Source organism: Solanum dulcamara, chromosome 6, assembly GCF_947179165.1.
Source record: "Solanum dulcamara chromosome 6, daSolDulc1.2, whole genome shotgun sequence".
In the NCBI taxonomy this organism is placed as follows: Eukaryota; Viridiplantae; Streptophyta; class Magnoliopsida; order Solanales; family Solanaceae; genus Solanum; species Solanum dulcamara.
The window spans coordinates 75037942-75055886 of NC_077242.1; the positions used below are offsets into that span (position 1 = coordinate 75037942).

The following is a 17945-nucleotide window of genomic DNA, read 5'->3' on the forward strand; positions in this document are numbered from 1 at the left end:
TAGGTTTTGAGCCCAACTTTAAACTCATATGTTTGAAGTTTGTAACTTTACATCTTAATTTTCAAATTTCATCTAATAAGTTTTAAGTTAATTTCGAAGCAATTAAACATTAACAACTTGTTTGGATGTTCGGTACCTATTGTATTATATAACAGAATATCTGTTTTAATTGCTATTTAAATTTTATTATATAATATCATTAAATTTATCATTACATAACAATGAAACCCTCCATTTTAATAATGACATGCTGCAGATCGTATCCTCATCTTAATTCCTTTATTTTATCTTTTTTTTAATAATAACTCTACCTTGTATCCTATTTTTCTTTAAATTTATTCTTTAGATTGTTGATATTTGACATTATTTAAAAATAAAAAATGATAGCATCCATTAAAATATTATATTTCTCAAAATAATACAATATATTATAACATGATCCGACACATGATGAAATGATACTTGGGGCCCCTCCAAACCAATAAAGAAAACTACTATTACCATTTTCTAAATTTTGTGAACTTTAATGATCCAAACAGGTTACAAATTGACCACAAAAAGACGGTAGTATAGCTCAAAGGGGTCCCCCAAAATCCTAACACAAATTTCTATCCACATTTGGTCCAAATAGCCATTGTTGATGTGTTATATACCTCAAATTCAAAGTCCTATATATACCCCCATGTGAATTTTTTAACCCCATTAGGCCATTATAGCGGCTTTAGCCTAATCACTGCAACACAAACAAGTTTTTTTTTTGGTTCTTTCTCCTCCTTTCACCCTTTATCTTCATTAAAGAACCAATTTTTATTGGTTATAGAGGTAAGGGGTGAGAAGAAAAGGGCTAAAAGACCATAAAAACTAAGTTTTTTTTTTTTTTTTTGTGAGTTCTTGTTCTGCAAATTTTTCTCTATAATGGCTTGCAGTGTTGCAGACTCTGGTTTCCTGTTCTTGGTAATATCCCTTTTTTTTGTTTTGATTTCACTATTCTTGTATTGGTGAATTTTGGTTGTAAGCTTATGTTTTTTTTTTTTTTTTTTTAATATTTAGGTTCCCAGGAAAAGACCAGCTCATAGCACTAGAATTGGGCAAATTGCTTCTTCTGGTATGTATATAAAAATTGCTTGTATTTTCTTGTGTACTGCATTGTTGCTTAAACAGGGTTAATTTTGGGTGTGTGTGTGTGTGTTGAGGGGGAGGGGGGTTCTGTTTTTGGTGTTCTTGATTGTGGAACACCTAAAAGTAGCTTCTTTGAATGGTAATTGCAGATTAATTCTGTGAGGATTTGGTTATGTAATTGATTACTGAAAATTAATAGCTATACTTTGTAGTTTGCATCTGCATTGTTGCTTGAACTGAGTTAATTGTGGTTGTCACTGTGTTGTTGTTGTTGTTGTGGTGGTGGTGGTGGGTCTATTGTCTATATACTTTTTTGTTTCTTGAATTGAGGACACCTAAATGTTGCTTCTTTGAATGGTAAATTGCAGGTCACTTTGGTGAGTATTTAGTTGTGTAATTGATTACTGTAAAGTAGTGGCTCAGAGTAGTCTAAAGCAAAAAGCACAGGAAAACGCCAAAGTCTGATGGAGTTTTAAGTGCAAAGATCAGCTAAAGTGTGGGCTTTAGCCAAGAAAAGCGTCTATGAAGAAACACAAAGTATATATTTATAAACACGGACAATTATTATTTTGGACAAAAGAATTAAAAAAACTATAATTAAGCTATCCCACTTATTTTGATGCCCTTAGCAAAGATATAAGTTTAAACGACTATACAGGTCTCCGTTAACATGATAGGCTCATGATTGGGCCTGTTTGCCAACCGGAAAGGCATTTTTGTCCTATTTGCAATAGTTCAGGGGCATTTTTGTTCTATATACAATATTCAAGGGCATTTTTGGCGATTTTCTGTTCTTGAATTGAAGGTGGAATTTCTTGATTTGATAATAGAACACTTAAATGTAGCTTCTTTGAATGGTAATTGCAGGTTACTTCTGTGAGCATTTTGTTTGTAATTGATTACTAAAATTTAGTGGCTAATTCTTTAAGGATTTTCATCTGTATAGATTTTCCTTTCTATAAACTGAATTGGTGTTCCTTTTGTTTCTGCCTGTATTTTGGATACAAAATTTGGGATAGCTTAAAGTAACTTGGAATTAGTCTTTCCTCACAAGTATTTTCATTCTCTTTACATTGATTATATCATGAGATTCTTCTTCTCATTTGTTGTTGTTCATATAATCTAGAGTTTTATCTTTTATTTAAATTGTGTTTGCATAAGATTTAGTGCAACTTGTAGAATAGCAACGTTCTATTCAAAGAATCTTTATACTGTTAGCTATAGATCTGCATAGTTATGTTCATTATTAAACGTAATTTCTGATTTTACTATATGAAGTGAATGTCAAAGTATTAGTTCAGGGAGTCGCAAGAAACAAGAAAAAAAGTAAATAGCATTAATTATTCGGTCAAGTAGTTGATATGTTTCAACAGGGTCATAGTATTCCTTGTCCTACTTTTAACTTTTTGTATTTTAGCAAAGCTTAAAACGTAAAATGTTACACAAAAAAACAGTAATTAATTGAGAAGTACTATCTCGAGTTAATTCTAAGCCATTTGGAAATGGCGAAGCTTTCATCATGAGCATATACATTCTAAAAAAATCTAACTGCTTAACTAAAGACCATTTTCTAACACAATTTTTTTTGACTTTCCCTTTTGTGATAAACGCCTTAACTAAATTATTTGTTTAGTGAAACGGAATAAGATGCAACAGTGTTATCAGACAAATGCTAATGTTACTACCAAACATATTCATATTGATATATTGACTCACCATGATATTTCTGGAAAGCTTTAAAGCAATTTTGCATTAAAGATATGAATACTAAGATTCCCATGCATTGCACAGTTTTAGGCCAAGTTTGATAACTATGCTGAAAATCGTAACAATAGCTGAATCTCTTTGATGTCTTGGATGGATTTTGTATTGTGTCTGACTAGCTTCCTGGACAATCTTATATTTGATTATATAAACAGGAACATATTGTCTAAAGTGGGAAAGTCTGCCTCAGAGAAGCTCGAAACAGAAAGGCTGCTTAATTTACTCGAGAAAGAAAAATGTTGTACAAGCTGTTGCAGTTCCGATAGCACCTTCACCCTTAGACTGTGCAGACGAAAGGAAACGATTAAGTGAAAAATATGGTTTTAGACAAATTGGAGAACCATTACCTGATGAAGTCACAATGAGAGATATTACTGACTCACTACCAAAGAAGGTACTATTATTTCCTCTGACAAAGGCTTTCGAAAATCTTAATGTTAGATTATTTTCTTTAGAATCTGGTGATTGAGATTGGTACATTAGTTGCTCACACTTCTTCCGAATGAGATGTACTGTTTATGTAAAAAACTACAAAAATGAGTATCCAGTCCCTTTTGATGGAATATCTTCAAGTCAGTCCCCAATGTTATAATGAAGGACAAAAATGGACACATATAGTGGCCAAAATAGAAATAATATTTTGTTTTCATTGGTTAATAGCTTGCTATCCATGGTGCAACTTTGATTTAAGATTGCATTTACTTCGCTAGGTATTCGAGATTGATGATGGAAAGGCGTTGAAGTCAGTTTTGATATCAGTAACTTCATACACGCTGGGGCTCTTCATGATTGCCAAAGCTCCATGGTATCTACTTCCCCTGGCCTGGGCTTGGACAGGAACAGCAGTTACAGGGGTGAGTTCTGTATTTCTTTTATTTGTTCTTGCCATTATTCTATTTTTATGTGATCTCTAACGCAGCAGGGAAAGGAAATCATGTTAAAGACAGCACAGATCAACTTACTTAACCTTTTTTGTGTCTATCTCCAAGCCGGGATTTAGCCTATTTATTTACTCACTTATTTTTATTTATATCCTTTTCTTAACCATAAAACTCAAAGTCAACTTTCTTTGGTTGGTTTTATTTGTGAAGTTCTTTGTAATAGGACATGATTGCGCTCACAAATCCTTTTCAAAGAACAAATTATTGGAAGATATTGTTGGAACTCTAGCCTTTTTGCCATTGATATATCCCTATGAGCCATGGAGGTTCAAGCATGATCGGCATCACGCGAAAACAAACATGTTAGTCAAATGACCCTTGTCCATTTATTTTCTTCAAGTTAATTACATCTTTGTTTGTGGCATGACCTGTGAAATTTCAACGACTTTGTCTATTGTATTTAGCTGTTCAACTGGAAATTTCAAGGCTAATACCACTGCCTAGACAGGAATACCTCACCCGTTGACATTGTGTATAGATTTAATTCTGCCTTATTCCTTTAGTAGCTTCCGTATATTGGAAAACAAGATCCATTTTATAACTTTTGTGACCCATAAACTTTTGCCAACTGATCCTACACAAGTCAGAGAATAGGCGTATGTGGTTGACAGCTTCAAATTAAGGAAGTCAGCTTTATCAATGTTCAAATTTGCTCTTTATGTCTAAAAGTGGTAAAAATGTAGTTGCCGTCGCGACTTGTATATTAATGTAGTATGGCAGCTCTTTTGAGTAATGGTAATTATAGCAATCACTTGAAGAAATCTTTTTCCATCAATGAAGCTTCCCTTGCAATTGTTTAGTATATTAGACTTTGGCACTTTATACTCATTATTCATCTATATGTAAAAACTATAACTTTCACATTTTTCTCTATTCCAGGTTGCACGAAGACACAGCTTGGCAGCCTGTTTGGAAGGAGGAGTTTGATTCAATCCCTGCTCTGAGGAAGGCAATTATACTTGGTTACGGCCCTATTCGACCTTGGATGTCTATAGCTCACTGGTATGCCATTATAACCTATCATTTTTCTGTGAAAATAGCCATATTTCCTAATTTTTGTGGTTTTTTTTATAACAGCCATATTTCCTAATTTCTATGGCTTTTTTTACAACTTCTTGATTCATATCTACTATTTTGATCTTGATTTAGGTGGCTCTGTCATTTCAATTTGAAGAAGTTCAGACCAAATGAAATTAACAAGGTGAAGATAAGTTTGGGTTGCGTCTTTGCTTTTATGGCAGTTGGCTGGCCACTGATAATCTGGAAAACGGGGATTATTGGATGGATCAAGTTCTGGTTGATGCCATGGTTGGGTTATCACTTTTGGGTAACAACAATTTCTGCTCTCCTGCGATTACTTCTTGGTACCTCGTTCTTGAAATTTTGCTGTAGAAAACTTCCTGTACTAATAAATTTTTATTCGATTCAAATGATCAGATGAGTACTTTTACGATGGTTCATCATACAGCACCACACATACCCTTCAAAACTTCCGATGAGTGGAATGCCACTCAGGCCCAGCTGAATGGCACAGTTCACTGTGACTATCCTAGTTGGTAATTGATCTCTCTTATCCTCTTTCGTGAAATTACTGGCTAATCTTGTACTCCCTCGGTTTCAATTTGTTTGTCTACTTACCGTTTTAGTCTATTTAAAAAAGAATGCATCTTTCATAATTTGGTAGCTATTTAATTTCAACATCCCACATGGCATGTTTAAGATCACAAGATTAAAGAATATTTTGGTACATTTACATATCTTTAGTTTAAGACTGCAACATTCAAAAGTCTTTTTTAGTTTCTTAAACTCCGTGCCCAGTCCAACTAAGACAAACAGATTGAAGTAGAGGGATTTTGAATTATCTGTAAATACTTTAGTGGGTGGAAGATTTTCTCAAAAGTAAGATCCACTCTTCACCCAACTGGGGTGGCTTAAGTCAATGAAGTTGAAATGATATCACAAAAATCAGGGTTCAAATCCTAATACAGGCAAAAACTAGGTGATCTTACCGTCTGCGTGAGCGCTGGTGGATTTCGTTAGCCGATGTCTGCACTAGTGGAAAAAGCTCTTTAGTTCCTTTTTTCTCCATGAGATTAATTGAGTTTATTCTAGCAACAAGAGAAAGGACCTTGAAACCACATTTGGTAATTAGAAAACAATTGGGTCTTAAGGACGAAGTCACAGGTAATGCTTCATATGCACAAAAATGATGCAATTTTTCTCCTAATATCATGAATCTGGAATGCATGTTTCCCACTGTGGAGACTATGTTTCTACCTGATAAAGGAAGAGGCGACCTCTTTTTTCTTTGTTTATTGTTCCCACCTTCGATGAGATCCTCTGAATTTCAACTTCTGACTGGAGAGATAGAAAACTTGCTTAGTGGATAGCATTACCTGGTACCTGTGTTGGTCGAGGTAACAGGTGCCCCGTGGAATTAGTCAAGGTCTGCGCATGCTGGCCTGGATACCACGGTTATAAAACAAAAAAAGGATCGAAGACCTGTTTAAGCTGGCCCACCATATCTTTTTCAGAAAGTGGAGAAATGAAAATTGATCACAAGAATTATAGTTATGGAATACTTAATTTTTCAAAGTGATCTTAATGGAAATTTTATGAAGATAGGAGTAGGAATTTCTGCTCGGACTCTTCAAAAATGTCAATGGGTGCGTGTTAGATTCTCCAGAAGTAGTATATTTTTGGAGAATCTGACACGAATGTGGTATCAAAAGTGAAGAGTTCATGCAGCTTAGCCGAGCACATCACATCTCGGTTTCCACGATTCATATCCTGGAAGAAAGATGGATTTGTATTATCTGTCTGATTATGATCAAAGTCTCTGTCCGTTATTGTAATTCTGGCTTGGCTATTCCATTGTTAGTGGCAACGTTAACATTTTCCTTTTATCCAGAGATGAAAGAAAAGGACACCATAGAAAGACAAATTACAGGAGTAATGGAAGTAAAAGGACTAGACAAGTATTCATTTTTTGGTCTCATATTTTTATTTTCTGTTCTTTGCTCTTTCTTTTCGACAGGATTGAGGTTCTTTGTCATGATATAAATGTTCATATTCCCCACCACATATCTTCCAGAATACCAAGTTATAATTTACGGGCAGCTCATCAATCTCTCCAAGAGAACTGGGGAAAGGTATCGTGACTTGGCATTTTCTCTAACACTGTCCATTTCTTTTTAATGACGTTTAAATGGGGCATCATTTTTTCTGTTTGGTGGGGAAACAGAAAACGCAGGAGTGAGGAGAAAAAAATAAATATAAAAATTTCATCTTGATCTCTAAAATCGTCTTCCATTGCTATTGACAACAATGTGTTTTGTTCTTGACACCCAACAGTACCTGAACGAGGCTTCATGGAACTGGCGTCTAATGAAGACCATACTGACAGTATGCCATGTCTATGATAAGGAGCGGAATTATGTTGCATTTGATGAAGTTGTCCCCGAAGAAGCCCAGCCAATCACATTCCTTAAAAAAGTAATGCCTGACTACGCTTGATTAGCTTGCACCTCAAAAGGTCAATTTTCACTTGCTTCTTTCTTTGGGAAGGTATCCTTCCAATCCTTTTGGGTCCGGTCAAGCGGTCTAGGCCCAAATGTCAAGTTCTCACAAATATTGCAAGACTTGTTTTAACACATCAAAGAGAGAAATATCTTCTCAAGAAGTTTCTTGGTAGTGTTAGTGTAGTATACAATAATTTAAGTTTCTCGCGATTTTGTCTTCTATTTTTGATAAGTACTCATGAATAACATGTTGCTTATATAATACCAAAGCTTCATTAGATTCTTCTCTCTGTGGTCGACTCAATATAATCTGCCAAGACTTATGTTATGTCAGTATCCTCAATCTTGTTTTACATATGTAAATGTAGATGGTTGACAGTAATTTACCTTCATTGAGTATCTATCCATTGTCATTTTGCATTTGGAATTTGAAACCTCATGCTAACAGGTTGTAAAACCTGATGCACTTACATTAAAGTACTGTCTTGAATAGGAAGAATCATAATTTAGAATAACACTAGTTGTTTTGTTATAGGAAACAACCTCTCTGCCCCAAAGGTAGACGAGTAAGGTCTCGTACCTACTATTCTCGCCAGACCTCACTCGTGAGATTATATTGGGTATGTTGTAGTTACTTTGTTTAATATTTTTTCTGGATTGTTGTTGAAACTTGAAATACGCCGGCGAAAGTCAAAGGGTGCATGAATTTTAATGTTGTTTGTGGGGCTTCTTAACTGGGGATTTGCTCTCAATTATAGAAATTTGAACTTATTCTAATGATCTTGCATTATGATAATTTTGAAATTTTGTCGTGTTATTAGGCGTCGTGCCATTCAATGAATATTATTATTAATCATAAAGAAGTGATTAGTGGTGTCATTAAACAAATAATGTTGGCTCCAGATTTCATGAATTGCAGAAACTAAAATGCAAGAGTCAGCATTTGTTGATATCATATATTCAGTATGTTGTTTTTATAGTTGCCAACAATTCTGTTTTAAACTGCAAAAGATGGGGAAAGAATGCCCCTAGCACCTACGGGTATGGCCTATTGGTCGATGAAGTGAATAAAATCCTGAGAAATTACAATTCAGTTCGCCCGCAGAATAAAAATGTTAGATGATTTCTTTCCATATGCTAAGTATCAATAAAATAGTTACTTATGTGCTGGTGGGTATAGTAATTAACTACTGGAATAGTTGGGGTAAACAACTAAAGAGAGAAGATACTTCTATGTTTCAAAAGACAGAAACTGAGATACCCTACTGAAATGAAAAAAATAAAGCAAAACTTTACCGCCTTTTTTCTTAAATAAATAATCTAGAGCCTGGATGAGTAGTTACAACTGCTCACATGCAAATGTGTGGACAATCTGGAATCAAACTGTGAACTTTAACTTCTTTCTCTTTTCGGTTTCTCACCTAGTGTTTGATAGCAGTACTAGGACAATTCGAATTCGTGATGGATAGTCCCACATTAGTTGGGGGAGGGGTGGGTAGATGTGTTAAAGCGTTTCCTAACAAAGACGACTTCATACCTAAGGATTCGAACTTGAGATTTTTAATTAAGAATGAAAGAGTACTTATTTATCACTCGGGAACTTTTAAGTTACTTTGTATTGTACAACTACATAAAGAGGAATAATCTTTGTTAAAGCTTAGGTCAAAAGAAAAGTTGTTGTATGGGGTTTGTTCAAAAGACACTTGCTAGTACGTACTTTATCATAAGGTGGTCCAATGAACTTGTTAAATTGTGGTGGAGTGGTAATTACTTCATCCTTTATCAGAAGTCTCGGCTTCACGTCTTTGTTAAGGAGTTGTTTGCCTTTCGAAATGACTTTCTAGCGCGAATCTGAATTTAGTCGGACGCCAATGCAGTAACTGAACTGGACATTGGATGAAAAACAAAAGGTGGTTGAATGAAGATAACAAAAACAAAAGAAGTTTTCAGTTTAGCCTGACAGTGAATATATCCACTGAAAAAGGTGCATTAGATATAAGAATGCATCTATTAGAAGCAAGGCAAAGGCAAAATTTGAAATATTGATTGCTAAGCATTTAAGCAATCAGTTTCCTTTAACTTTAACATGTCAGTTTCATATGTATACACAAACTTCACAAATCTAGAAAGTATTACAAACACTGATTTCTAGTCAGTTTCTCCATCCTTAAAACATCTACTATAGTTTTTTTTTTATCACTCTTCAACAATCTGAAGAAAAAGATAACAAAATCACTCATTTAAAACTCCCCAAAACTACATAAAAATCATATTATTGGTGGAGGCGATGTCTCCCATATATCGAACACATTTTCCTCGCTATGAAGAGCGAAAAGACGGTCACCACCAATAGAGAAATCACAAATGGAACCACCATAGCTTCGTCGAAGCCTTGATGTAAGAACCCAATCAGGGCCACAGAACACAGAGATGCAGTCGTTCATCGATGAGAACAACTGTCCCTCGTGCAATGCCAGTTTAGGATAACATGGCTCATCCGGCATTTTCCCTTTCATCAGCCTGCTTCTTGAACTCCACCTTACACTTCCAGCACTCCTCCTCAAATCCATAAACCCCAAATCTTCATACTCGTTAACAACACATATTGAACTCGTTTCCTCCATTGCTATCGCGTCCCTAACTCTTCTCTCGTCAGTTATAGGCGCACCAACGTCAGACCATGACCAAACCATACTCTTGTCTCTAAAATCCAACAAACTGATGTAACAATTATCCTTCCTTGGAAACAAAGTAGCAACTAACAAACAGTTTGTACCATGTAACCATTGCAACTTATCAGCTTCACCAAGAGACCAACCGGGCGGCTCGTAGAAAAAATCAATCTGTTTACCAGTAACTTGATCCCATACACCAATACCATACTCATTACTTCTACCTTTACAACTAGAAAACAACTTATAATCTGAACTAAAACTAAGCGCGCCAGCAGTATAACTCTTGACTTGATTTTCATGTGTGACATTAAATTTATACCTCAACTCCCCACCCGATGCACTAAACAACCCCATACCCCCATCCCCTTTACCTAATCTTTCACAAGCACTCAACACAATATTCTGAGAATCAACCCAACCAGCATCATTCACCCTTTGATAATCAAGATTAATAGGAGGATGCTCCTCCATCATCCAATCATACACATGAACCATACTACCATGAGCCACACAACACCCGCCGTCCGGGCCAGCCCGGATGGCGGTGCCATCACCAGGAGCCTGGCCAGTTACTGAACGGGCCAGATGAAGCCTGTTTCCATCAAATGGACCCCATTTAGCTGACCTGACATGATCTAAAAGACCATAAAACAAAGCCTCTCTATACAACAATTTTTCAGGAAGATTTTGAGGTAAATAAAGCTCCCCTGTTCTAAGTAAGTCAAGAAGGACTGAGAAACAATTAGGGTTCCTATCAATAAAGTGTTCAATGATTGTGGCATCAGAATTCAAGTTCCATTCATCATCAAACATAGCTCCAAATAGTGAATTCCGACCAGCATTGGCTAATGTTGTCGCTGTAGTTTCGAAAATTCTACCACCAACATTAAATTTCACCCTGTCTTTCTGAATCCCCATAACTCAAACAGGGGACCTGAAATCAAGAGCTGAACTGAAAAAACAAGAAGATACAAACAAAGAAATCAAGAACACACACCAAAAAGGAATTTTTAAGAACAAATTAGCAATAAATTCTACTGAAAACTTTGAATTCAAGACTTCTTACAAGAACCAATATGGAAAAGAACAGATTTTTAATGGTCCTAGCAAGACACCTATCATGATGATGAACAAAAAAGAAGGAAAAAACAGAGGGAAAATGGTGGAAAAAAGAAGAAAAGATTCAATTTTGACAAAATTTATGATATGGGTATTGAAGATTAAAGGATTTGAGAGATGGGTTTTGAATTTTTTTTGAGATTAGTAAATTGGATTTGGACTTTGGAGGGTATTGGGTTTCAAAAAAATTGAATCTTGCTGTGTTTTTCCTTTGATCTTTTTTCTTTTCTTTTCTTCTCTGCTTCATTTACTTCTCTTTTTTTTTGAGGTCTTGCTTGGTCTGAACACAAGCTATATAAGCTTTTTATAAATTCTTTGTCTTATGTGGGTCCCATTTTGGCTCCTTTTGTTATTGACCATTGGATTATATGAAATTTTGATCAAATGGTCAAGAAAGATTTGGTGGTTGTATAGTACTTTTAAAAATGGTTAAATGGGTTTTCACTTATTTTGTTTAGGGATATTTGCATTTTTGGTCCCTTAATTACTAATAAATTATGGTTTTGATCCTTGTGATGATATTTGGTCAAGCTTATATAAAGCCCATTTGGATGAGCTTAAAAAAAATAATTTTTATATATGAAGTGCTTTTAGAACTTTGAAGTGTTGAAAGTTATTTTTATAAATAAGCAGTTGAGTGTTTGGATAAAAGTGTTTATGCCGAAGAAATGAGGAAAATAATGTGAATTTTAGGGTTAAAAGAATAAAAATGGTAGTTTGAAAATTTTGCTAAAATATAAGGAATATAAAAATAATTTTCATGGTCAAAGAAAATGGTTTTAAGCATTTAGAAAAAAAAATTAGGAATTCTAATTTTTCATTTTTGGCTGACTTTAAGAACTTTATGGCTTAAAGTTAGCATTAGACAAACTCTATAATAAACTAAAAAGGGCTTATAAGTTGGTTTGACCAACTTAACCAACTTATAAGCCCATCCGAACAGGCTCATAATTATATTCAATTAACTAAAATGTATGTCTTGGTCTCCTTGTATAAGAATATGTGATATTTAGAGTATTGTTTAAGAACTAATTTACTATCAATTGTGGAGTAACAATAGAAATTTAATATAATACATTGATAATGGAATGGGTTTAGTATAAATAATAATTCGTAAAATTCATGAAGATTCAAAGTTTGAGGGATCAAAGTGGACATATCAGTTAATTGAATGCTAAAAGTGTTTGATAAAAACACCAAAAGCATATGACGACTTAGTGGTTAATGAATTAAGTTGAAATGAGGTCATAATGTTTAATTTTTTTTATTTTTGGTGAAAACAAAAACACTAGATAATTTTTTTCATTTATCCAAATTTTGGTGAACGAAGTTATAATGTACTAATACTGGTGAAAGGCAACAAATATCTGATGGAATAACTTAAGATATGTACAAGCTGATTCAGACATTGCGATAATAAAAAAATATACTTAATAAAAAATTATAAAGATCAAAATTAGAATTTGGCGATATTTGAGGAACTAAAAGTGTTAATATCCATTTATTTATTTGTTTGTTGGTTAGTTAAGTCTGCATTCTTCTTCTTCTTCAAAAGAAAAGTCAGCTCACTTTTGTTGTGCATAAGAAGAAGAGAGCGTGTCTTGTGCGTTAGGTGTTTTGTTTATTTTTCCCAATGGTTATTTTTTTATGTCAATTGAACTTTAGGAAGTTGTTATGGAAAAATTGGAGATTGTGACCAATTATTAAGTCTTGAAGACTGTTCAATTATATATATATATATATATATATAAGTCGATGATTTTTGGAAACAATTTACTTATTTCTACGAGATAAGAATAAGATATGCATATTCGGTATACTCTAATTTTTTCAGATTTTACTTGGATAAAAAATACACTTAATATCTCGACTTTTTGAGGTCCATACATGAACTATCAGATCGTGTGAGTTTTTTACTTGAGCTATTATTAACTATTTATCAAAACACACCATAACTATCAATTATTTTTTTTTTCTACCTGAATGATAGAAAACTCGCACAATTGATTATTAAAATGTGTTTTGATAAATAATTATGATAATTTAGATTAAAAAAAAATCGCACATAATAATTCAAAAAATCGAGATGATCATTGACTCTCTCTATATATGTGTGGGGACTAAAATAGGGTCGCCAATTGAGTCATCATTCTCATCCTTCTTTTTTCTTCTCATTGTGATCTTTTTTTTTTTTAATAAGTTAAGATAAACACCCTTTTTCTTTTTGAGGTTGTTAAAGACGAGATTCATTACTAATTAATAGGAAAATGTCCAAATTTGTTTCTATCTTGCTCACTTTTGATCTATTTCATGCTTTTATTATTAGCAAATAGTCTTGTATTTTCTTATGTCAATAATGATGCGTCAGATGCATAGATTATATTTATACAAATTCTTAAAAAAAAGAAAATATTTAAATTTATTCTTCAACTTCTAATTATAATTTAAAATTATGTTCAAGTAGGAATTCCGTTAGGAATCATATGAAAGAACGAAATTATTTTCTAATAACGGAATAGTCTTTGTTAAGAGTCCTACATCAAATATGAAATTAGTAATTCGTCTTGTTATATGATCTTGAACAAATTTTTTTTTAAGAATTAATGTTTGAACATCTCTACGTTCAATTATCATATATTTTTTTAAAAAAAATTATTATTAATGGAAGACTTCAAGAGGACGCAATTTTTTTCTCCACTTGGTTACTTTAACTAGATAGAATACTAAAAAGACCTCTACACCTTTTTTATTTTATATATATATAGTAAAAACCTGAAGCCTCATACTACCTTTAAAGTTATTTTGGATTATTTTATCAATCTTTAAGATAAGGATAGGATGGAAAATTTTGGAATAATGATAAAATTATTTTCGTGTATTATTTTATATAGATTCGAGTCATGAAGATAGTAATTGATCATAATTATATTAAGAAGGATATTTACATTACACCTTTTAGGTTATTATATATATATATATATATATGGCTCTTCATCTAACTCTATATAAAAGCGATATGTTTTGTTCATCAAAATGTCTTACAAGATAAGGATGTCAATGAATTTTTACTATGTAATTAACGTGTTTGAAGTTTTGAAAAACAATTACTACTACTAAAGGTAAAATGAAAAAGAAAAAAATAATGTTTTCATGAACTTCTAAAATAACAAGTATTTTAATTTTGAGATAAATATTTTTAGCAATAACGATAAATATTTTGAGACGGAGGGAGTATTACATAAATATTTTCAATCTGACACTTAATTTTTTTTAAGTAAAGTGGAATTGGTAGATCCAACTTCTGTGTCTCATAATAAAATGTGAAGGCTACTAATGAGAGTTGTTATGGAATATAATTGAAGAATTGGTGGCAAAAAGCTAATGTAATTTTCAATTCTATTACAATTATGGTTTGCTTAAGCTTAAATCCACAAAAAATAATAATCAATAATTCATCTCTTTGATTTGATGGCTTCATATTTGATTGGAATTTATTTACAATTTCATAAATAGTGTTGTTTGGTAAACCAAATTACATTCTCAAGGAGATAATAGGTTTGTTAGATCTATGAAACTTAATTATTTCATTATCATGGCCTTAACAGCTAAAGTTCTTATCATGATGGCCATAAACTAATATTTTTTTTATGACGGATGTTCAATTGATTACTTTTCGATTTGTATGGTTCCAACATAAGTTATATGCACGCCTCGATTATTCTATCAGGTACTTGATAATTTTATTAAGGAAAGTTTAGACAAATGAAATAAAATTACCACCTTGAATATTTTTAAATTATATAATTCTCTTAATTTTCGTTATTTTGCTAAGATTTTGGGAATTTAATTGGCAAGTAACAAATTGAATATTTGTGGGATTTTGATGACTCTCTAAAGGCAGGAAGAATATAAATAAAGCAAGATTTCGATCAGGAACGTATCAAAGGAGCAATTGTTTTTAATTGAAAATATTACTAGAAAAAATACTTTTAATAAATAATTACTGATTTCAGCGATACTTTTTATTTATTACCATTTATAGCAATATATAGCAATATTATGATATATCTACTATGTATTAAAAGTGAATTATGCATGTAATATAAATGTATTATAAGTGTTTTAAAATATATTATACTTGTTTGGTAAGAAATTGATACAATGTATTATAAGTGTATTAAAGTATGTGATAAATAAAGTATCCATGAATAAAACTTTTATGACATGAGTTTTATAAATTCTTCTCGCTAATATGTATTAAAATTATATTATAATTGCATTATAAATGTTCAGTGAAAAAAAATAATATTACTATAAATAATAAATATTTTCTTAATGCAGTACATTTATATAAATTTCCCTTTTTAATTTATAGTTCTTGTCAATTTTCACATGGTTTTCCAAGTCCATTAGTGTTTCTAGTCAAAGTAAAAAACAAAAACAAAAATATACCAAAAAAATGTTGACACCCAGGCAGTGGGGGGATTTTTTATTTTTTTATTTTTCATCTGTCATAAGCTCGATTAATTTAAATTTAGCGCTTCATATAAAAAAAATCCTATTATTATATAATGATTATTGAAACTTTGAAACTATACTAAATAATACTCGACAATTAAAGCATAAAGAAAAAAAGTCAAAAAAGGATAAAACCTCTCTTTTTACTATTTAGTGATAGAAAATATCCATCGCTAATTCTTAATATTTTCTTTTTGTAGTATATATAATGCACTGTATTTATTAGATAGACACAAATCTTCATCCAAATCTTAAGAGAAGAAAGAGATTATTAAAGAGTCAAAATTTGCACCCTTAAATCACTAATTAAATATGATAAATTATTAATAAACATGAATTGTTTTGGCCAAACTTTTTTGCACCCTACATCCTTTTTTTCAAGTTTCGTTCTGCTTTTCAGGTTGGAGTAGGGTCAGGTTATGAAATCTCCATTTGGAACTAAGTCATTTAATTTAAATTTGTTGGGTTTAAGTGAAGTGTGAATGAGAAATGAGAATTGAAAAATTTGGGAGAATTAAGTGCAGAAAAAATGAAAAGTTATTCTTCCTCATTGGTACAAAAAAGGAAAAGTCTTGTCTTTATATTAGAAAAGACTTCCGTAGAGGTCGTCGCTCGCTCGACTTCGAATTCGGCAAATGATTGATTAATAATTTTTTAGATAAAATTTATTTATTAATCCCATTATTTGATTTCCTTTTCTGAATATTAATTCAAATTAATCCGCGAAATAACCGAATTAACTAAAACAGAATTTATTTAAATTTTGCGAAAATGTTTCGAAAAGGATCCGTTCCTTCCGAAAAGACATTTCTTTCTCAAACGACACTATGACTATTTTGAACAGATGAGACTATTCTAAACAGGCTAACTCATTGTTGGTTATAAATAGAGAGGTCTCCTCTCAGTTTTCGACATCGAGATCTCTCTCTTTTCTACATATATTTTCTTACAAACAAATTAAGTTGTGTCTTTGTGTGATTACATTGCTGCTTTCTGAGTTCGCTGAAATTGAAGAAGTTTGAGGTACCACTATTTCTTTAATGTTCTATCATTTTATTCGGGGAGAAAATAATCCATAATCTCGGGTACAATGAGGGGATTAAATTCCTTAATGATATACAGTGAATTCTATAGACTCAGATATTATTTCTTTCTTTTTATCTTAATTGTTTCTGATTTACTAACTCTAATACATGAGATAACAAAATTCAATTGGACAACAATAATATTTTTGCTAAAATTCAAAAATAAAATAATGAAGACTTTTGTTTTTAAAAGGAAGATAGAAAGACCATGAAAGAATGTGGTGCAAAACAAAGAGTTGTCTCTCCTTTAATCAGCAATTTCGAATTTGAATTTTGCGTCTAAAAAGTCCTTAGTAGGGGAGCTTTCCCTCTTGGTTGAATAGAGTTATACATAGTGGGAATTCAAATTACTCAGACTATGAAAGATAGAAAGATAAGAAAGACTTCCAACTTTGATTTGGTCAATGGCAGTTTGCAGTTTGGCAAATAGGAGTTACAAAGGTCAATACTTAACAAATGAAAATAACCATTCACGAATCTGGAAAGTGTAGAGTGTACGCATATTTTATTTTTCACTTTGAGTGACATAAAAAAGTTATTTTCGATAAACCATCGGCTCATAATAATTACGAAAGTTATTTTCATTTAATAATTATTAACAAATTTATCCACTAAAACTAGACAAATATAAATTCATATTTATATAGTTGAATTTTTTAGTTGACTAGCTAGCTAGCAATATAAAGTGATGAAAATGCATAGAAAGATCGTGGTAGACCTAACTGTCATTTTACGTCCAATTTGGTCCTCCTAGACTTTTAAATTTGAATGTTCTAAAGCAAATACAAAAAGGTCCATTCGTTTAAAATGCAAGGAAAATGGCTAAATTCTTCGCATTAAAATTCGATTAAATTTGAATTCACGTGTTGACGAGCCCATTTTTTGAGAACGATGCTTTCAACAAGATTTTTTTTATTTCCACGTTTGCTCGAACCCAAAACTCTTCTTGGTGTTTTATGGTCTTAATGTTAATCTTAGTCATGTCCTTATTGAGCAATCTTTTTTATTTGTGTACTTTTTCATCACTTCATATAAAATTGGTGTTAAATTTATTGAGCAGTCTTTTTTTATATGTGGGTTTTTTCTTTTATTTTTGCTTAGTTAACTTATATTTTCTGTGTAGGAACTTATTCTATATGTTAGCTAAACAATCGTTATCTAAAATATGTCAGCTTAAGTGAATAATAGTTATGTTAAAACATA

At 32.1% G+C, this 17945-nt stretch overlaps 2 protein-coding genes across 2 annotated transcripts; one reads left to right on the forward strand and one right to left on the reverse strand.

Annotated features, from left to right (window-relative positions):
* Positions 1–685: 685 nt before the first annotated feature.
* LOC129891533 (omega-6 fatty acid desaturase, chloroplastic) lies at positions 686–7623 on the forward strand. The gene is made up of 10 exons (XM_055966924.1): positions 686–954; positions 1051–1105; positions 3039–3277; positions 3594–3737; positions 3975–4126; positions 4704–4826; positions 4974–5151; positions 5262–5380; positions 6862–6976; positions 7179–7623. Exons 1-10 carry the CDS (start codon positions 916–918, stop codon positions 7338–7340), a joined length of 1326 nt encoding a protein of 441 aa, XP_055822899.1. The 5' UTR covers positions 686–915; the 3' UTR covers positions 7341–7623.
* Positions 7624–9419: 1796 nt separating this feature from the next.
* On the reverse strand, positions 9420–11428 carry LOC129891534 (BTB/POZ domain-containing protein At2g24240). The gene is made up of 2 exons (XM_055966925.1): positions 11087–11428; positions 9420–10972 (listed from the first exon to the last, which is right to left on the reverse strand). Exon 2 carries the CDS (start codon positions 10936–10938, stop codon positions 9613–9615), a length of 1326 nt encoding a protein of 441 aa, XP_055822900.1. The 5' UTR covers positions 10939–10972; positions 11087–11428; the 3' UTR covers positions 9420–9612.
* Between the last annotated feature and the right edge of the window lie 6517 nt (positions 11429–17945).